Below are 19,075 nucleotides of genomic sequence, written 5' to 3' on the forward strand. Positions count from 1 at the left end.
ATGTACTGTTTGCAAGTTATTAAAATTATTAAAGAAGCGAAGAACTTTTTATTTGCGTCCTGTCCGTCGCAATTGATAGAGAACGTTTTCATTTTGCATAAAGATCCGCTGTCTACTTATCAATGACCGAGTTGCCAGCGAAGTTACGAATATTACTCATCCGAGTTATCATGTCATTAAGTAATAGTTCAAACTATAAAGAACAATAAAAATTACCTTCAAAAAATAATTGTAACGTTTCTAAATTATATCTTTAATTCTGTTTTCCTTCATTCAAATACTATGAACTGCAATGCTTATTTTTTCATATTGTGTTAAATCTGTACACGTTGGAATATAATTTTGTAATTTAAAATTATTCCTTGATGACTAAATAATGCAATTTTAATGTTAAAATTGCTTTCATGACCATGGATGAGCATGTATATAGTTTAAAATATACGGTTTCATAAAGAAAAATCATTTTATGCCACTTTCATATTAAATAACAAAAAAGAAACACAAAAATACATGTTCGTTTTGTATGGAAAGTATTTGTGAACATGTCTAAAACAATATTCTAAAAGAAAATCTTGCACATGATTGCGCAAAAAAAAAGAAATTACTGTTTTAGTTTTAAACGCAGGATACCAATACTATTGTGTACTTGCAGTCGAGTGCAGTCGAATCTAACTAATGAGTATATTGTAGAAAAAATACTACTCCTGGAATCTAATTTCTATATATTTAACAATATATGTATGATAATAATTTGGTTATTTTTTAAATAAAATTGACAAATTGGTATCGATATATAAATAATTTTAAATTGAGGATTTTATGTTCCTATCGAAAAGACATCCTCAACTTAATAAATAAGGAAGCTTATGCAATTTTATATTTACTTTTAATGTTTTTAATAAAACAGCTATATTATTCAGTGCATCCTATGAGGAGATAATTACAATCGCTGGTCACGAGTTTCAAATGAATCTTTGTTACTGAACGTTCAGTCGTTCAAAATGCCTCAAGTGTATCAATTATAAATCAGTCAAAAATTATTGTATCGATACAGTCAAATTATTCGTTAATTTGTATCCTTGGTTCTACATGCCACCATAAGTACACAAGATTTTGAGAAGTAAAAAAACTGTATCTTACCGATTGGTGCCTATTCAGAAGAAGTTCTGGAAACTTCAAGCAAATTATTTAAAACATATAAAGCAGAATATAGTCGAAAGATGTTGCGAATTAAAACAAATGGGGACATATTTCACAGGATGATGGTATATTCAGATCCATATAATTCACTGAGTGATATTCATCATAAAATCTCTAAGAAAAAAATACCATCTGAAGATTCACAATTACTAACGGATGCATCAGTAGAAAATCAATGTATTGATTCTGATTCTCAGGAAGAAACATACTAAAACTAAACAGATTTAAAAAAGCATTTATCATTTTGTTGATTTGTTTTGTACACTTTGGTATTATAAGAATATAAACGTTTTTCTATGTATGAACATTTGTTTGGAACGTTGATATTTCAATTTGATGTTCAAACAAATGTTGATAGATAGATAAACGTTTAAATTCTTGCATAGACATATAAAATAACTTTTTTTCATCAAAATTTCATTTTTCCTTCACGAACGGTTAATTAAAATGTTAATCTAACATTGAATTCGTGATCAGCAACCTGAAAAACCTTGGTACACACTTTACTCGATATTTGTCGCAAATATCTAGCCGATGAATGTCCCAGAACTATCCCCACTGCCGCGGGGTGTAGCCCCGTGAGGAGCCAAGAAGAATAGTATCTAATGGGATGATTCCTGATATAAAATTTAGTCGAAAATAAGCAATATCGTTTTTTCATACGGGACTTCATTTGCGATAAAATCGAGTTTGAAAATTCGCGAATTCAGGAATTCCAATATATTACTGGGTAGATCCGTGTTGTGGACATATATCGAGTAAACACTATATACGGTATTTTTAGAAAGGTTTTTAATGTTCTTCTAGTATTTTTAATGTTTGGTCAGTTTTTGCGCATTTCTGCACACTGTACGCGGTGTTCTCCAAACCATTGTGGAATTTATTCATTTGATCGGGGTAAATTGTGATTTCAGGACGATACGTGGGTTCCCGACCTATAAAGCTGCGCAAGAGCTCCTGGAAGCAGCGAAATTTGGAGTCAGTCCGGAAGAAGGAGAAAGAGAAACAGGCGTTAATTGGTCTGCTGACCGGCCGGTGACGCAACAGAACCCTCGTCCTTTCATTTCCACGGATCACTGTCGCTCTCATCGCCACGGACAGTTGTCGCGAAGCACTCGTCACCGGAGCAGCCATCTTCTTGACCGTGAATCATTAAGTTTACTTTTTTTTGTTCCGGCACGCTCCCGGCGAAAAGCGCTCCGCGTGGAGGGGATGGAACAAGACTAAAATTCAACGACACGCTGATCGGTTTATTTCGCGATCTCTTATGTGTACAGAACGCTAAAGCGGGAAGATTCGTTTCGAATTTTCAAACAATAATATAAGATGAATTTTGACACGACAAGGATTCCCGATAGTCTGTCAATAGATTTTCTTTCTCAAATTTTCGTTAGCAAATAGACGATTTATTGTGTCTTGAAATGTGATCGACTTCTGTGTAAAATTCTACGTATAAAGTAAGGAAAATAAATTCTTATCGTAACACGATTCTTCGAGTTTCTCATTTTGTCCCTTTTATGGTTTGGCTCTCGTTCATTCTTCGCTGCTGATCACTCGAAGAAGATACGAGACAAAGGTAAGTGCATAACGATTACGCTGCGTGTTATGCGCGCTCGTGTTATACAGGGTGTCCCAAAAATGTAGTATTTGTCATTCCTAAGCTCATGTGAAATAAGTTTTTCCTGTACGAAACTGTTCTCCGCGGCTTCGCTAAGCAGTTATTAACGAAAAACATGAACCAATCAGAGCGCGGCTACAGCAGACGAATTGTGAATTCTAAATTAATTAAAACATTTCTCGTGGAATTAAATATTAATGTACTTAAGTGTCCAAGTCCTGGCTTGAATACAATAAACCACCTGTGGAAGTGTGTTGGCCGTCAATTAGGAAGTTATTCTTTCGCAAATAAAATAGAATTGATGCAAAAAATTATGAAAATATGGAACGAAATACCAACTGAACTTTGTGCTTGACTGGTCGAATCAATGCCATACACATGCCACGCAGTCATCAAATCCAATGGTTATGCAATATCATACTAGACTATTACAACAATTCAAGATATTTACACCTTGCTGTTTTTGTTAAAAATTACTATAAAACTCAAGGAAGGTACGTTTTTAATTTTTTCACAAAGCTTTTCTTTTGTTTTCTAAATATATTTTAATTGTTGACCTTACACGAGCATAATCGAATGAAAAATTGTTGTATGTTTATGTATACGATGTTATCTCTTTATATTTTTTTTTATATCGGAAAGAATATGTATGTTTATGATTTATGATAATTTATTTCTGATTTATTTTATTTTTTTTTTATTTCTCAAGAGTAGAAAATTCAATGTTCCTACAATCTTTGGGTTAGCTGTATGTATGCCGGATGCTTTTCCTTTTTCAAACATGTGCGTCGCCTATAGCACATGATCCTCATTTTGTTTGAGGGTTATCAAATGAAACTGTCAACTAAATGAAATATGTCGGAATATCCTGGCGAGAAAGGAGAAGAGGAAACAAATCCTTTGGGAGTAAGTGTCCTTTATTTGCAAATTAATTATCCTAATGTCCCGTAAGAATAATATTCTCAAAACACCATTTTTGCTGTAATTCCTTTATCGTAGAGAGACAACGTAAAAATAGATCGAGTTGATAATAAAGTTTTTCTTTATTATCCGCTTTGAGTAATCATGATATGTAATGTGACTCTCGTTCGATGTATCACATTCGTTCCATTTTTAACAAATATTAAACATGGCATGTCGAAAGTTTCTGAACACGCATTAAAAGCGTTGGTGATATTTATTTTTAATGGACTGCGCATTTAATACAAAATTAAAGAGTCGATTATTTTATATACGGTAGTTTATTGAAAAAATTTATTAACGCACTTGTTCAAGTTTCATTTCATTTAAATTTCAATAGAATTCTGATTGGGTTAATTTCAGGTCTAAATAGTTAATATAATATGAAATAGAATAGAAGCAATACAAGCTCTTTTATTTGTTGTTAGGTTAAAATCATTACAACATTGACGAGGGAGGCATTATTTTGTAAGGACAATAAAATTACCATCTCTGCCATATTCTTGACTTTTAACATAACTAGGTTAACACTTTTTTGTAAAGAATATCAAGATGTGTCAGCTGGTGGAATAACAAATATATACTTCTACTTAAACAAAACCTTAATCACCTCTGTATGACTTCAACGTGTCCATTTAACAAAAAACCATTAACATAGAATTATGTCTCCCTCGAAACCATATAACTTTTGTTTGAACAATTTTTCGATAGCATTAATCATTTTAGAGATATTCGAGTGATTCACTTCATATGGATCACCCTGTATAAACATTTATATCTTGTTTCGACCAAGCGATTTCAACAAAAGAAAAATTTACCTCCCGTTACGATATCATTGCACGCATCAAACACCAATTTCATTCTTCAAACATCTGTAACTAAATTAATTTTTACTAATTCAAACAAATCCTTTTATACAGGGTGACTCACCTAACGTTTGCACTTAAAATATCGTTGTTTTATTTAAAGATACGTCAAACGTCTTAAGGACATGGTTGAGGGGCTCACTCGATGCCATAAAAATATTTGTTTTTGTTATTTTTTTTAGAGATCTCAAGATCACCCCTTTTTAAGATGGGACCATCCCTTTTTAAAACACTTACGATTATGGTTTATTTTATTTTAATTCACGGGCTATAATTATTCAAGAAAAATGCATGAACGATACATATACCTATACACTCATACTGTAAAAATATAAATGATGTATTTCGTTTTGATCCAATTAACTTTTTAAAATATGGTGCAAATGATTTACATGTATATAATACAAGTGTACATGTGGCGTTGTAATACGTTAAACTATTTCTAAATAATAATTTTATCAGTTTGTGAATAGGAAATAATTGTACGCAAAAATACGACGACTCAAAAAGAAAATATAATTGTGGCAGCACGATTGCCATAGCGAACACCTTTTCAAGTGGAATAACTTGTTAAACATTGAACAACGTGACTTTAATTTTAGTGAAATGTTAACCAGTTAGCTGTTGAGACCTCTTTGAAAAATGTGTACCTAAGTTGCGTCGCAAAAATTAACCGCTGTTTGAATTATAGCTGTTTTGACGAGTATACTCGTCATGACACAAAATATTGCCATTTCTTCATGACGAGTATACTCGTCAAACACAGTTAACTGGTTAAAGGAGCTCATTTACTAGGTAAATAACTATAACATAAAGAGGGATGACACAAAGCTTTTTGCTATTTCTAAATTTGTTATGTATTTTCAAAAAAATTCGAATACATGTTAACACACTAATTAAACTAATGCATATACTAACACAATCATTATAACAATAATAATAATAATTATTATTATTATAGTTACTAAAATCATTATAATTATAATAATTATTATTAGTATTACAAGTGTAATTATAATGATTATTATAATTATTACTATAATTGTTATTAGTATTATAATTATAATTAGAATAATAATTATAGTAATGCATATATTTCAACATTAATTACAGTACTACATATGTGTACTACCACACTAATCTATATATGTGCATCGTATACTTTTCTTAGAACATCGAGTTAATTAATGTTTATAATGGTAATCCAATACCTAAATTAGGGAAATGCGCACTAGTATCGCACACTTTCAAATCATGTTATGTAATATCTTCCGTTGAATTTTCATGTGTAATGTTTTTCAGTTCCAATTCAATTAAATGTATAAAATTGGGAACAACTGATTCAATATCGTGCAATACTAGTGCGCATTTTGTGGTGCCGTCGGACAACGAATTTCTGATCACAGATTTCGTCCGTTTTAAAATCGAAAATAATTGCTCGCAGCAGTAGGTGGACCCAAAAATAGATAGAATTTTCGCGACATTGGCATGTAACCGCGGACACCTCTCTCGCGACAGGATTTTGTAAAACTCTGTTACATTGTGAATATATAATCTTTCATAATGAATTTTAAAACTCTGTCGCACCGAAGGTCGATGTGTTCCATTCGAAGATGCGAAGGAACTGTTTCTAAATCCACTAAAAATGGCGTAAACACGACATGAAACTCTATTTCTAAATTAATACAATCTTGAATTCGATTCAGTAAATTCGATGCGAAAATTAAAAAGAAGATGTACATATTATACATCATACCTTTCGTCCCTTGATTGTAATTTTGGAAAATTAAACATATTTCCCTTTTCTAAGTCATTAATCCATACACTCAATTTCATTTTGAAAATTCTGATTTTATCGAACATTTCAATTACAGTTTTCATTTTTTCACTTATAAACTGACATTTGAAGAGTTCAAGTGATCTACGATGTCTGACAAAGAAGCTAAATCTTTCAACCAATCTGTATCATTTAATTCAGATATTGGATTACCCATCGTTTCCAGAAACATTTTAATTTCCTCGCAAAGATAAAGAAACTTGTTTACCGTTTTGCAATTCTAAAAATGTTCTGATGTTGTACACGTGTTGAACCGTGATTTCTTATTATAATTAATAACGCGCACTACAACTGACATGATCGTATCAAATTTTACGCTTTCCGAACATTTTTCTCTATCTGAGAATGCAATGTACTGCAACTATATCGTACGGAATATGCAATTCCTTCAACTTGCGATCTAATCTTCCTACAAACCCTATATTTTGGCCCACCACTGTTGGCGCCACGACAATTGCCACCAACACAAGGTTTCGCCAAGGTAAGTCGTGGCTTTGGTCTGCTTGGTCCATACTGTGAATAATATCTTCTCCAGTTGTTCCTCGCATTTCACAAAAATGCAATAGCACCTCCACCAATATTGAACTGCGCGTCAACGCCACGAATAAAAATGGCTAACTGTAGCGTTCCTGTCACATTCGTAGCCAGAGAATACGAGAGAAATTTCTGCGATGCATCGGATAATTGTTAGACCATATTTCTTGCAATATCTTGAACGCGCCGGGTTATCAATCAATCGGGCAACAATCATCATGTTGTTCTTTATTGTCTCCGCGACGGTGAACGGGAAGGTGGTTTTGTCAATTTCAAATGCTATCCTGTAGCCAATGCCCAGAACATCGATTGTCCTTCCTTGAAACAAAAAATAAAATAAACACTATATTTCATGCTACTTGTAAAAAATTATTTATAAACTTGCCGAACTGCTACTTCCTCGCCGATTTCAACAAGCTTTAAATGCAGGTTGGGGCATGTAAGACTTTCGCCGAAAATATCTCCGTTGTTTTTAGTAATACGAAAAAATGTTTGGTCAATTGGGGCAACTATTGTGACGGAGAAATTTTATTTCTCTCTCCGTCATATTTTCCAATATTTCAAGGTCATCGTCGTTCTTTTTTTTTAATGGAACGATGTATTTTGATTAATGTAACATTACAGCGAATGAAAAGACAAATTCAACCATGTATAATATGTTGACCTTTACATGACCTTCGAAGAAGTTATTCTTCAAAAAGCGTAACTTGAAAAGCAAAATAATGCAAACATGTGCATTAATATCTCGGACAACACTAGCAGAAGCTACCAAAAATGTAATTAGGAGAGCCGAAATCATGCACAAGGAAATCATATTGAACATTTACTGTAGCCGCGTCAATGAAGAATACTTGTAAACACAATTGGCACGAAGTATTCAAAGTGTTTCTTCCATCTCTGACCTTATGTGACCTTGAAGGTGATTATGTCATATAGGAATGAATTTATTTTGACACGATATAAACATGTACATAGCATTCCATTTAAAAAATGAAGGTCACCGTCATTTCTAAAAAAATGATGCAGTTAAAAAGAAATTACGGACACCATTACATTGCTTGCAAAAAACAGTATAACTTTTTCCTACTTCATTTTTTTCTAATGTTTACTACTTATAATAAAAGCGTTGGCTAGTATTCCCGTAAACACCGTGTACATCACACAAAAAGGCACGAATTATCAAGGTCTTTCAGGTTTTCGATCCACCAAAGTCTGTTTTATGCTTCTAGCCCAGCGTCTTTTACAACGTATTGTGAACCGCTTGGATTTGCCTTCAGGATATGACACTAAAAGGAAATGTCTAATAAAAATAAATAAACGATAAAAAATAAATAATAAATTCCCTAAATTCCCTAATAATAATTATCCCTAAATAAAATCTTGGGAAGCACGAGGAAAAGGAAATAAAGATGTAGTTGCACGGAAAAGGAAATTTGTCCAAGAAAAATGTAGAAATGAGTGATGTTTGTTGATAGATATGCCCATACAACAAACAGGAAACACTAACACTGGAAATGCACTCGCAAATTGTTTAGAAATCCAGTTAAATCTGTCGAAATAACAGAAAAGGTGTCAATAGAGATACTCCCACTCCCCTCGTAGCTTTGCCCGTAGCCAGTGTCGTCAGATGAGGGGAGGCAGTACGAATTGAGGGGAAATGTTACCCTCTCTCTGTCCGACACCAGTCGCCAGATTAATATTTGTTCCCCCACTCTAATTTCCCCTTCTACCGTTCTATTCCGCCACGCTTCCGTTACGACCCGGTCACGTGACGCGTTCCGTCTCTGTCGTGCATGTGTCACAATGTCACGTGGCCGGTACCATCAGAGGGAGCGTAACTTTTTCCCCTCAGTTCTTACTAACTTCCCTCATTTGATGACCATGCTATGTCCACGAATATTGACGTGACGGACGTCCTTGCCCGTTAATAGGCCTGTTTATTAGTCTTTTAATTTGGTCCAAAGGCATTTTAACCCTTGTCCAATTTGCTTATTGTCAATTTGTAAAACTAAGAGGCTAATTGCAGTTGTACGATGGTCAAAGGAACGAGAAAGGTGATAGACATGAACATGGGAAAGCTTTGCTCCCGAATGGCGACATGTACGTGGGCCAATACTGCAAAGGCTTGCGGCACGGCCGAGGACTTTATGTTTTCAAAATTGGAGCCAGGTACGACGGTGATTGGAGACACGGTATAAAGTATGGCCAAGGGACCTTCTGGTATCCTGACGGAACACGATACGAGGGTACGGAATCACCTATCGAAATAGAATAGTCTGCCTCACACTTGAAAACGTGGGCCCTTACTTATACTTATATGTATGCTATTATTTCTTATGTATGCTGCTTATTATAAATGTCATCGAATGGAAATGTATAGCCCTTAAAGGGATGTGCAACCCTCTAAGCCTAATAAAATAGAGTTAATCTCACATTTTTTTCTCGCATATAAAAATACTGTAAAAGAAACCGATTTTTTTAGAGAACATTAAGCAACATTTCAGCTTTAATTCCATATTTTCTTAGTACGTCAAATTACAAAACTTTAGTAGTTTGCGCCGAGCGGTAATAGTGACTGGAATATAAAAAATAAAATATTGTTGTATTAACTTAAACAAAAATGGATTATCTTGAATGTAGCGCAGGATTTTTTTGATATCTTAATTCACTGAATTTTTATAAATGATTAAAGTTGATTTTTTCAGCGAAACAGATATTTTTGCTTTTAACAGTCGCCATTTTCTCGTTTTTCAAACTTATTAAAAATCCGTATGCTACATTCAAGATAATCTATTTTTGCTTGTTTATGTTTTTGTTTTAACACAACAATTTTCTATTTTTTATACTCCAGTCACTTTTACCGCTAGTTGCAAGCTACCAAGGTTTTGCAGGACATGGAGTTCGATAATGTTATACAACTCCACCATTCTGTAATTTTATGTAATAAAAAAATATATAAAAATTAAGCTAAAATGTTGTTTAATGTTTCCCCCAAAAAAACTTTTTTTGCAGTATGTTTATATGTGAAAAAAAATGTTAAATTTGCTCCATCTTATTAAGTTCACAGGATCGCGTAACCCCTTAAGCGAACTATTAGGACCAATGCAGCCCCACTCAAAATACTAATAATTATTTGATATGTAACTATTAATAGTATAACTATTTGTGAATTTAGATGACATGTTACTATCTCACTGTAATTTTATTTACCATTTCGAGAGAGACAAATGTGAAATATAATTTAATTAAGAGTTAAATCCACTTGTGAGTTAAAGGAAAAACACATTTAGAAAGTATACGTTTTTTAAATATTTAAATCGGATAAACCGCTTCTACCGACAGTTAACTAAGTTTGCGATATACAATAAATAAACGAATACTACTGATTTATGTAATGTACTTCGGGCTTACTCTTTTTATTTCAATCTTATCGATGTTCCGATTCCTTGAACACGCGCGTTGATATTCGGTATACAAACAGTTACATCCCATCAATTTAAAGTTTTATTACCCGAAATTATATTATATGTCATGTCGTTGAATTTGTCTCAACACCCACTACAATGCTATGAGCGCAATGTACGATGACATTTCAAAAAAAGTCTAGATTGACTTCTAAATCTCCTCCACTACTTTATCCGCAAAAAAATCATTTACTCCACATGATGTGGCGTTGTATATCAAACAACCTTTGTAGAAATACTTCTTTAATAGCTTCAATCCTTCGCGAGATATTCCACTATTCGCGTTCAAGCGTAACACCGTGTTGAATAGCAACATACAAAACACTTGGATAGCGATAAGCCAGGAAAATGATTTGTTTCTTAATTTTGGAGGAGCGCCTGAAATTTTGATTCGCTTTTATTGTCTTCGCAGGTGAGTGGAAGCGAGATGTGAAATGCGGTTTCGGCGTGTATTATTACGTAAACGGCGACATTTACGAAGGTTCCTGGAGGAAGAACTATCGGCACGGTATGGGATCGTATCTTTACGCGGACACGAACACGAAATTTATGGGTACATGGATCGTGGATCGTATGCAAGGGGCTGGTCAATTAATACACCCCCGTCATAGGTTCCACGGATTCTGGGAGTTAAATTTGGTAAGGCCGTGGGTGGTTCCGGGAAACGATCCGGTCTGAGAAAATCTAAAAAAAATATATATCATATATTCATTGAAAATACAATCGCAGCCTTATGGTCGCGGATGCTTCACATTTGAGAACGCGTGTATGCAACATGGCCACTACATTCATATCAAAGATCCTGAATACGATGAAGCACAAGAGGAAATTACCGAGGTAAGATAATATAGTCATTGTTAGACTGCGGATTTTATGAATTTATCGCAAAAGTTAATATATGAAAATATTGTGAAGACATTGATCAAATCTAATAGTATTATTAGAACTCGTTTTTCAACTTGTTAAAATGATTAAACGACAAAATTCACTTTTGCATAAAAATTCTCATTTTGCATAAGGATCCGCAGTCTTAGTCATTATACAGAGAAAATGCAGCATACAGGAGGGCGATTCAGTTAACAATAAGTGCGCCACTTAAATTACTTATAAATTATTTGGGATACGAAAAAATGGTAGAAATGAAAGTTTTATGGTTGCAAGAGTAGCATAATAATAATGTAATAATAATGAATAATGTGTGAATAATGTATGAATAATGTATAAATGTATTAATTAATTAGTTTTCTCTATTTGGCTTTTTTTTTATCGAGATACAAATGTCACCGTGAGTTTCTTCATTGCAAACGGTAAATGTTAACACGTTCACGGACAGTAAAAATTTCAGTGAGCTGCAAAAATAGACAGGCAATTTTTATTCAAACTAGTTGTACTATCCGAAATCTGATTAGAAATAGACAATAATAATAAGTTAACTGTCATTAGTAATGACAAATGAAATGTATATTAATTACAAAAACAAATTTCAATTTTAAATGTATATTAATTACAAAAACTTAAGGTTGTATAAAATTAAATGGATAAAAATTGGCTTTAAAATTTGAATGCTATAGCATTCACGTCATTTTGCATCGCTATGAAAATGAATGCTATAGCATTTGCGTCCGCGAACGTGTTAATCTTGTGGTTGAATAAGAAATTGAATACTGAATAATACTGAATAAAAAACTATAACGGTATATCGGAAAAAAAACTAATATTTACTGAGATGTTCTGTTCAGGGTGTACCAACTAAAGTGTTACAACTGTTTTCTCAGAATCTAATAAAGATATGTATCGACTTCATTTATTTTCTAACTTAAATAGTTAAGGGGAATCATTGGGGGGAGAGGGAGGCCCCAACATTTTTTTGTAATGAGAAGTAGTATTGATTTTTTGTTACTGTGATACATCCCTTTAAACTGAATAGCATTTACTTGGACTATTTTTTTTTATTGTGCATAGTTCCAAAGTTATAATTATTATGAAAAATCATGTATAGAGAACATCTCAGTAATTATTAGTTTTTCACACCATATACGCTTATAGTTTTTTATTCGGAGTTGAATTCTCCCTTCAAACACAAGATTAAAATTTAACCTTCACAATAAAGAAACTCACAGTGACTTGATAAAAAAGCAAATTAAAAAAAGACTAATTATTACTTTGACTACATGTGGGAGAAAATTTAAGGGGTGGTTCTCCAAGACAATATAAGACGAAAATGAAGAATACAAAAATTGGGATTTCGGCTTCATTTTTTAGTTATTATCGATTAAAAATTCGCCCAAAATACGGCAACCCAACCAACAAAGATATACGTTGCTTACGTAATAAAGGCGTGCGACAGTCACGTATCATTGGGCGCTCGTACCCAACTGTTAGGCTTTGACGTCACACACTTTAGCCAATTATTCGACCATAACTGAAAATGTGTGTGGAATGATCCAATCCGACGGTTTACAGGCGCATTCCTGCCGAATTCCTGCTAGATGACTTCTTGTGAGGTACGCGGAGTATCTGACACTTGATACGTGACTGTCGCGCGCCTCTATGACGTACGCAACGTATACCTCTGTTGGTCGGGTTGCCGCATTTTAGACGGATGTTGAATTGTTAATAACTAAAAAATGAAGCCGAAATCACAACTTTTTTATTCTTCATTTTCGTCTCATATTGTCATGGAGAACCACCCCTTTTTTCTGCCATCTGTAGTCGAACACCCTATATGTTATTCTTGAAACCATACAACTTTCATTTCAAACATTTTTTCATATACCAAATAGTTTACATGTAATTTATGTGGCACACTTATAGTCGAATGATCCTCTATTTGGAATACTGTTAATCATTTGGATAATTTTGGTTCTATTTGAATTAAGATATTTATTCGCAGATTTATTCAATTACATATTTTTCATTCTGTTCGATTACTTTTTGCCATTTTTGAGACAACATACCATATTATTAAATAAGACTATGAATGAATGTCTTAATTTTATCTTCGAATTTTAATTTAAAAACGCTACGATCTTTCGTTCCAACCCAATAGTTATGAACCAATCGTAGTTTTTAACATTTTTTACCCAATCCAGAGAATAAGAAAACGATAATTTGTAGAACTATTGTTTAGCATGTATTCGCTCGTTGCTATTGTCGTTAAAATACGTCAAAATCTTAGAATAAATGATTTAATTAATTTTATGGATTCGTATCAGTTTTGAGATTACTTCGAGATTGCAAAATGTGGAATTTATATTTTGATGCCACCCTACTAATTTACACTACCGAAGAAGAATAAAAAGTTATTGTGCGTCCCTTCTGCAATGTAAATTACAACGAAAAGAAAAGAAGAGAGGAGTGGCTGCAGCATTTCATGTGTGAAATGTGGGTGCAGTATGAATGTGTTAGTTATGACTGCGGAAATTATACCTGGAACTCCGTAAATCAATTTTAAGACTTGGAACAACCTGAGGTGATCATTTATATGCTGTGATTGTTGTACCTGGTTAGATCGCAAGCGAAAATTGTTTCTTAATTTTTTAAGTAAAGATAAATCGAAATTATTCCAAACTACCGGTAGCGTAATAAAATCATTATTTCATTTTTCGATTACAAGAAAAGTTCAGATAATTATTCTTTTTCATTATTACTAAGAATTTGAAGTATACTAGTTTATTAGTTTATCGGTTTCTCTATGATATTATACACTTTTATTTATACCCATGCTTTGCTGTACATTTTTATTCAATTTACACAAATTACTGTTTCAAATATATTGGACTTTTTCTGCAGTCTATTTCAGAAAATCGTGGGCGCGGAGTACAAATGAGTTCTCTCGGTAAAAAACTTGACATATGTACTCCGAAAGTACATTTAAAATACTATATTTGAACTTTTTGGGCTCGAATCTGAAAACCGTTTTTCTAAATCACGGCCATTTTATGAGAAATTTAATTTCACAACGACAGGCTTTCAACTACTAAATTAAATCTATTTGAAAATTCTTCTAAAATTAATTTGAACTTGAAAATTTCTGTAAAATTAGTACGGTTTTCTATGCATTAACTGTTAATACAATGTTACATTTCTTGATAACATTATAAACGGTTGAACATGTTTGAAAAGAGTGAGACGCCTGTAATGCAGCAATTTTCCCATACATTTTTCAATTCATTCAGAAAATTAAGTCAGTGTTAAAATGATATTGTGAATTTTCACATCCTATTTCTGACACCTCATTTTACTAACTATTTATTTACGTTTGCAGAATAGTTTTGTAGTACAGTAAATTCTCATTATATGACAGTGCCTATCTTACAATTTGAAGTCAGTGGGAAAACTCATACCGCCGCGGTGAGTGGCCAAAGCTCGAGAGCCGTCGCGGCCACAACATTGTTGGCTATATCGGTGTGAAACCAGAAGACCACTACTAATCCAATTACAAAACTTCTTTATTTTTCGTTATTTTTTTATGAAACTTTTACCAACATATTCGTGGCATTTTTCTGATTAAAATGAAACCAAATATGATATAATTCGATGATATTTACGTGTGTAATGTACGATGGAAGTCTTCCCAAAACAATTACATTAACGGAATTATATCTCGCTCGGCATCATTTTAATCAGAAAAATACCACGAATATGTTGGTAAAAATTTCATTAAAAAATAACGGAAAATAAAGTTTTGTAATTGGATTAGTAGTGGTCTACTGGTCTCACACCGATATAGCCGACAATGTGTGGCACACTTATCGGCGACGACGGCTCTCGAGCTTCGCTGTCCGCTTCTCCGTGCAACATTGCATCGGAGACGGACATTTTCACAGTCTTCTTGTCACTAGCGGTTAGTGGTCATAGGTTTTTTATGACTTGTAGACGGATATGACTCTTAGATTTCCAGCGTGCCCTGTGTGTTTCAAATGCGATGCTCGGCGAGAACCTCCGATTTCGTATAAGTGTCAGTAAAAAGAACGGCGGGACCGACATATAATGAGAATTTACTGTATACAGTAAATGATCCAATTATTACAGCCACAGTATAATGAAAACCATATTTCTTGTGCACGTGAGAAATAATATTACTAGACAGCGGATCTTTATGCAAAATCAAATTGTTCTATTTGAATTGCAACAAACTGCATACAGTGAAACAAGAGCTTAAGAAGATTAAGAATGTAATTTGTTTTTAGAGAAAAGAACCATATTATTGTTCCTTGGTTTACGTTTTATTTATTCATGTTTCGTTCATTATTCGATGTGATTAAAGTTATATCATTCATACTGAATACAGGATAAGAGAGAAGACGAAAACACCGATCCAACGATAGTGAAACCGATTCCTTTGAAGACAGGGATTATTGCTGTATGGCGAGCACGCTGCATTACGCCTTATAATCCTGATTTACTTCCACCAGAACCGGTACCTCTACAAGAAGAGGTAATAATTTCCATCAACAACCAAATCTTCATTGAACTCCATTTTTACACTAATAAATATTATACGCCTTATTTATCGCGTTCTATTTATGTTGTGCTTCCTTGAAAGGGGTGATTCCTGATGTCATTTGAAGTAACCTTTTTCCCTTGCGAAAATGTTTTCCGCGGCTCCGTTAAGCAATTATTAACGAAAAACACGGACCAATCAGAGCTCGGCTACAGCAGACGCGGCGACAGATTCCACTAAGCGTGACGTTGGCATTGGCTGAGCAGAAACTCGTCCGCTATAGCCGCGCTGTGATTGGTCCGTTTTTTTCGTTAATAGCTCCTTAACCAAGCCGCGGAGAACATTTTTGCAAAGGAAAAAGTTACTTCAAATTACACCGGGAATCACCGCTTTCAAGGTAAGACAACATTTTTGAAACACCCTTTATAGTTCCAGGATCTTCTCTAGCAAGTTCCACTAATAATTGTATCGATGGCTCCTAATTGTTCTCGCCAGGGTTTTAATCGTTCTCGTCGGCGTTTCTTTTATCTTTGGCGGCGTTCCTCTGCCAGAGCTAAAGTTATTAACTGCTTCCCGACACTCGCTACTTTACTTTCCGACGTTTTGAGACTTAGTGAATTGAATTCAGTCAGTGGACAGTATGAACACTCCAGCTTTCATCTTCCACTTTTATTGTAGATGATCCAACCGCGATGCACATTCGCCTTTAGCATGTTAAAAACTGGCACCCTATACGTCGCCGATCCGTTCGGTTTTAAATGAATATCGGAAAGCTGTTTCACAATATCCGGTTTCCGGGATTATAGCAAATTCGTCCATTGCTTCGAACACTCCGGAAAGCGGAAGTTCTCGGGAACAAGGACGACAAGATGATCGGTCTAAATAGACTGGAAACGGTCTAACGAGAATTTCCGGTCGCTTTAATTTTGATCCCACAGTGTCTGAGCAGCGTATTCGTTAATACAATTACAATATCCGTACCTCGTAAATGCATCTTAAGCTCACAAAGGATGTACGGTTACCTGAAAGTATCGATATTCCATAAGTTTTGCAAGTTTATTCTTTATTCGTCGTTTTCAGTTATTTTTCATTTCTTCCGGGTGAAAACATTCCTTAAAATAGGGGGAGTTACCCTAGAGCCGGACACTTGGTTTTTCTTAAATAAATGAAAAAATATAATACTTTTTTTTTTTGTTCATTTTGTATGATTTATAAATAAACAATATTAGAAGCCAAAGTGAAGGGAAAAGAATAAATCTTTTCCGTAATAATTACCTTACCCTAACATTATACTTTGATTATATATGATTTTAAGGAATCGTGAAGAGTCCCCTTGTACCGGACACGCAAATATAATTATCAAAATACTTTCGGCAACTCGCACATTGACTTCAATCTTTTTCATTATTTTCTAAACAAATTTTGCAAATTCCTTGCATCCTTGGAAAAATGAAAAGTTTTCATTACATTTCGATTAAGCAACACTTTGTTCTGTTTAGTTTAAACTGAACAATTGTTCAAAAATATAGATTTTATCTTCCCGTGAACAAAAACACCTCGCGTAATTACTTATTTGACGATTAACGTGATATTTGCCCTTCAGTCCATCGGAAGTTATAAATTCTTATAAGATTGAATTTTATACACAAAGAGTTATCGTCTGACCTACAATCAATAAGAAAAAGTTATTTTTTGAAAAATCGTAACTGTTCAACACCAAATCTTCAATGTTATTCAATAGATTGCCCGAACTTTTAATAATAAAAAAGATCTATACAACCTAGCGGTGTGATTGTAAATCAAATGATAGATCCAGTACTTTTTTTATTGATGCAGTACTTTTTTCCGTGATCGTATCAACCAGGTGTGAAAAAATTATTTCGAGAAAATTAACATTAAAATTTGTAGTAACAATTCGAAATACCGAACCATACATACATTTCATTAACGAATAATTTCGAAAATATTATGAATTATACCTTACGATTTTACAAAGACATTTCTAAGAAGTTTCTCTACCAGATTAATTAAAAACTTTATATTTCCGTAAAAAAAAAAGAAACTCCTCCCTTAAAACAAAATTAATCGAACTTCCCTTGTGAGACAAACGATTAAAGTGTTCTATACAATAATTTCGATACTCAACTATTAAGACAACACATTTTCTAGGTTTCCTTGGATTCGCTGCCTGATAAATGTTCGGAAGAGTTGATGGAACGAGAACAATACTTAAAATATCCTGGGGAATATCGCGGGGAAGATGAGGAAGACTATTACGAAGGAGAAAATTACTATAGGTCGATTGTGAATGCAGCACAGGAAACGTGAAATAAGAGAAAATAATCGTTCCTTTTTCATCTAGTATACAGGGTGGTCCAATAACTTTGACCACCTTGAATATATTCTGTACTTGTAATAATATCAATAAATGATGTATACAAAATTTGAGTGATATGAAGGGGTAAATATTTGTGATGCAAACATTTTTTATATGGATGAAGGCGTTTTGAAGATTTCAAGGTCACCTTGATTTCCTTATTGTTTAGTAGTTTCACCCAGTAGCTTGGCAAGTTAATAAGTTTAATGAATACTGACACTTTTGACTGTTGTCGTAGTAGTCAATAATATACATGAACTCCATTAACTCATAAACAGTCCTCGTTTAAATATCAAATCATTTAGGATTCGACAGAAGCTTTTCCACTTACACAAGAAGTCCCAACATTTAATTGCCAAACATTCTCAATGCCTGAATTTGAAGAAATAAAAAACGAAAGGGAAAAAGTTGAAGAAAGCTATTTGATACTTATATGGCACATGGGATACAACATAGTGACTAGGGACATCACTTAAGTGTAACACGCCGATTTTAATGAAATTTATACAGGATATAGTTTGTCGAAAAAAATTTGAAACGTATTTTTTTTATCTGTAATGCTCCATATGTAGGGGGTGAAAACCCTATTTTTGCTAATATCTCGGGAACTAGAGGGTCTCGGACAATGATATATTTTGTACATTTGTGTTTTCGATCAAAGAATATAGACATATAAAAAGATTTCAGAAAAAATTATTTGTTTAAACAATATTTAAAAATATTAAAAATATTTTAAAATGTATCTTCCCCTTAACAATGTTAATAAACCGACA

At 33.5% G+C, this 19,075-nt stretch overlaps 2 protein-coding genes across 3 annotated transcripts in view; both read left to right on the forward strand.

Moving 5' to 3' along the window:
• Positions 1-2,688, forward strand: part of LOC143365034 (uncharacterized) — a 35,126-nt gene extending 32,438 nt beyond the window's left edge. Inside the window, exon 6 of one of the 2 annotated variants that reach the window (XM_076805024.1) lies at positions 2,115-2,247. Coding sequence is in view for 1 of the 2 variants with exons in the window: in XM_076805023.1 (XP_076661138.1) it covers positions 2,115-2,239 (125 nt within the window). In the remaining variant the exon portion in view is untranslated. Of the gene's footprint in view, positions 1-2,114 lie in introns of both variants that reach the window. The other variant, XM_076805023.1, reaches the window with a different exon arrangement.
• Positions 2,689-3,673: 985 nt separating this feature from the next.
• On the forward strand, positions 3,674-18,778 carry LOC143362353 (radial spoke head 1 homolog). The gene is made up of 7 exons (XM_076802421.1): positions 3,674-3,724; positions 9,042-9,261; positions 10,892-11,118; positions 11,209-11,316; positions 15,773-15,919; positions 18,095-18,229; positions 18,608-18,778. Exons 1-7 carry the CDS (start codon positions 3,674-3,676, stop codon positions 18,776-18,778), a joined length of 1,059 nt encoding a protein of 352 aa, XP_076658536.1.
• Positions 18,779-19,075: the final 297 nt, after the last annotated feature.

Source organism: Halictus rubicundus, chromosome 2 (genome assembly GCF_050948215.1).
Source record: "Halictus rubicundus isolate RS-2024b chromosome 2, iyHalRubi1_principal, whole genome shotgun sequence".
Lineage (NCBI taxonomy): Eukaryota > Metazoa > Arthropoda > Insecta > Hymenoptera > Halictidae > Halictus > Halictus rubicundus.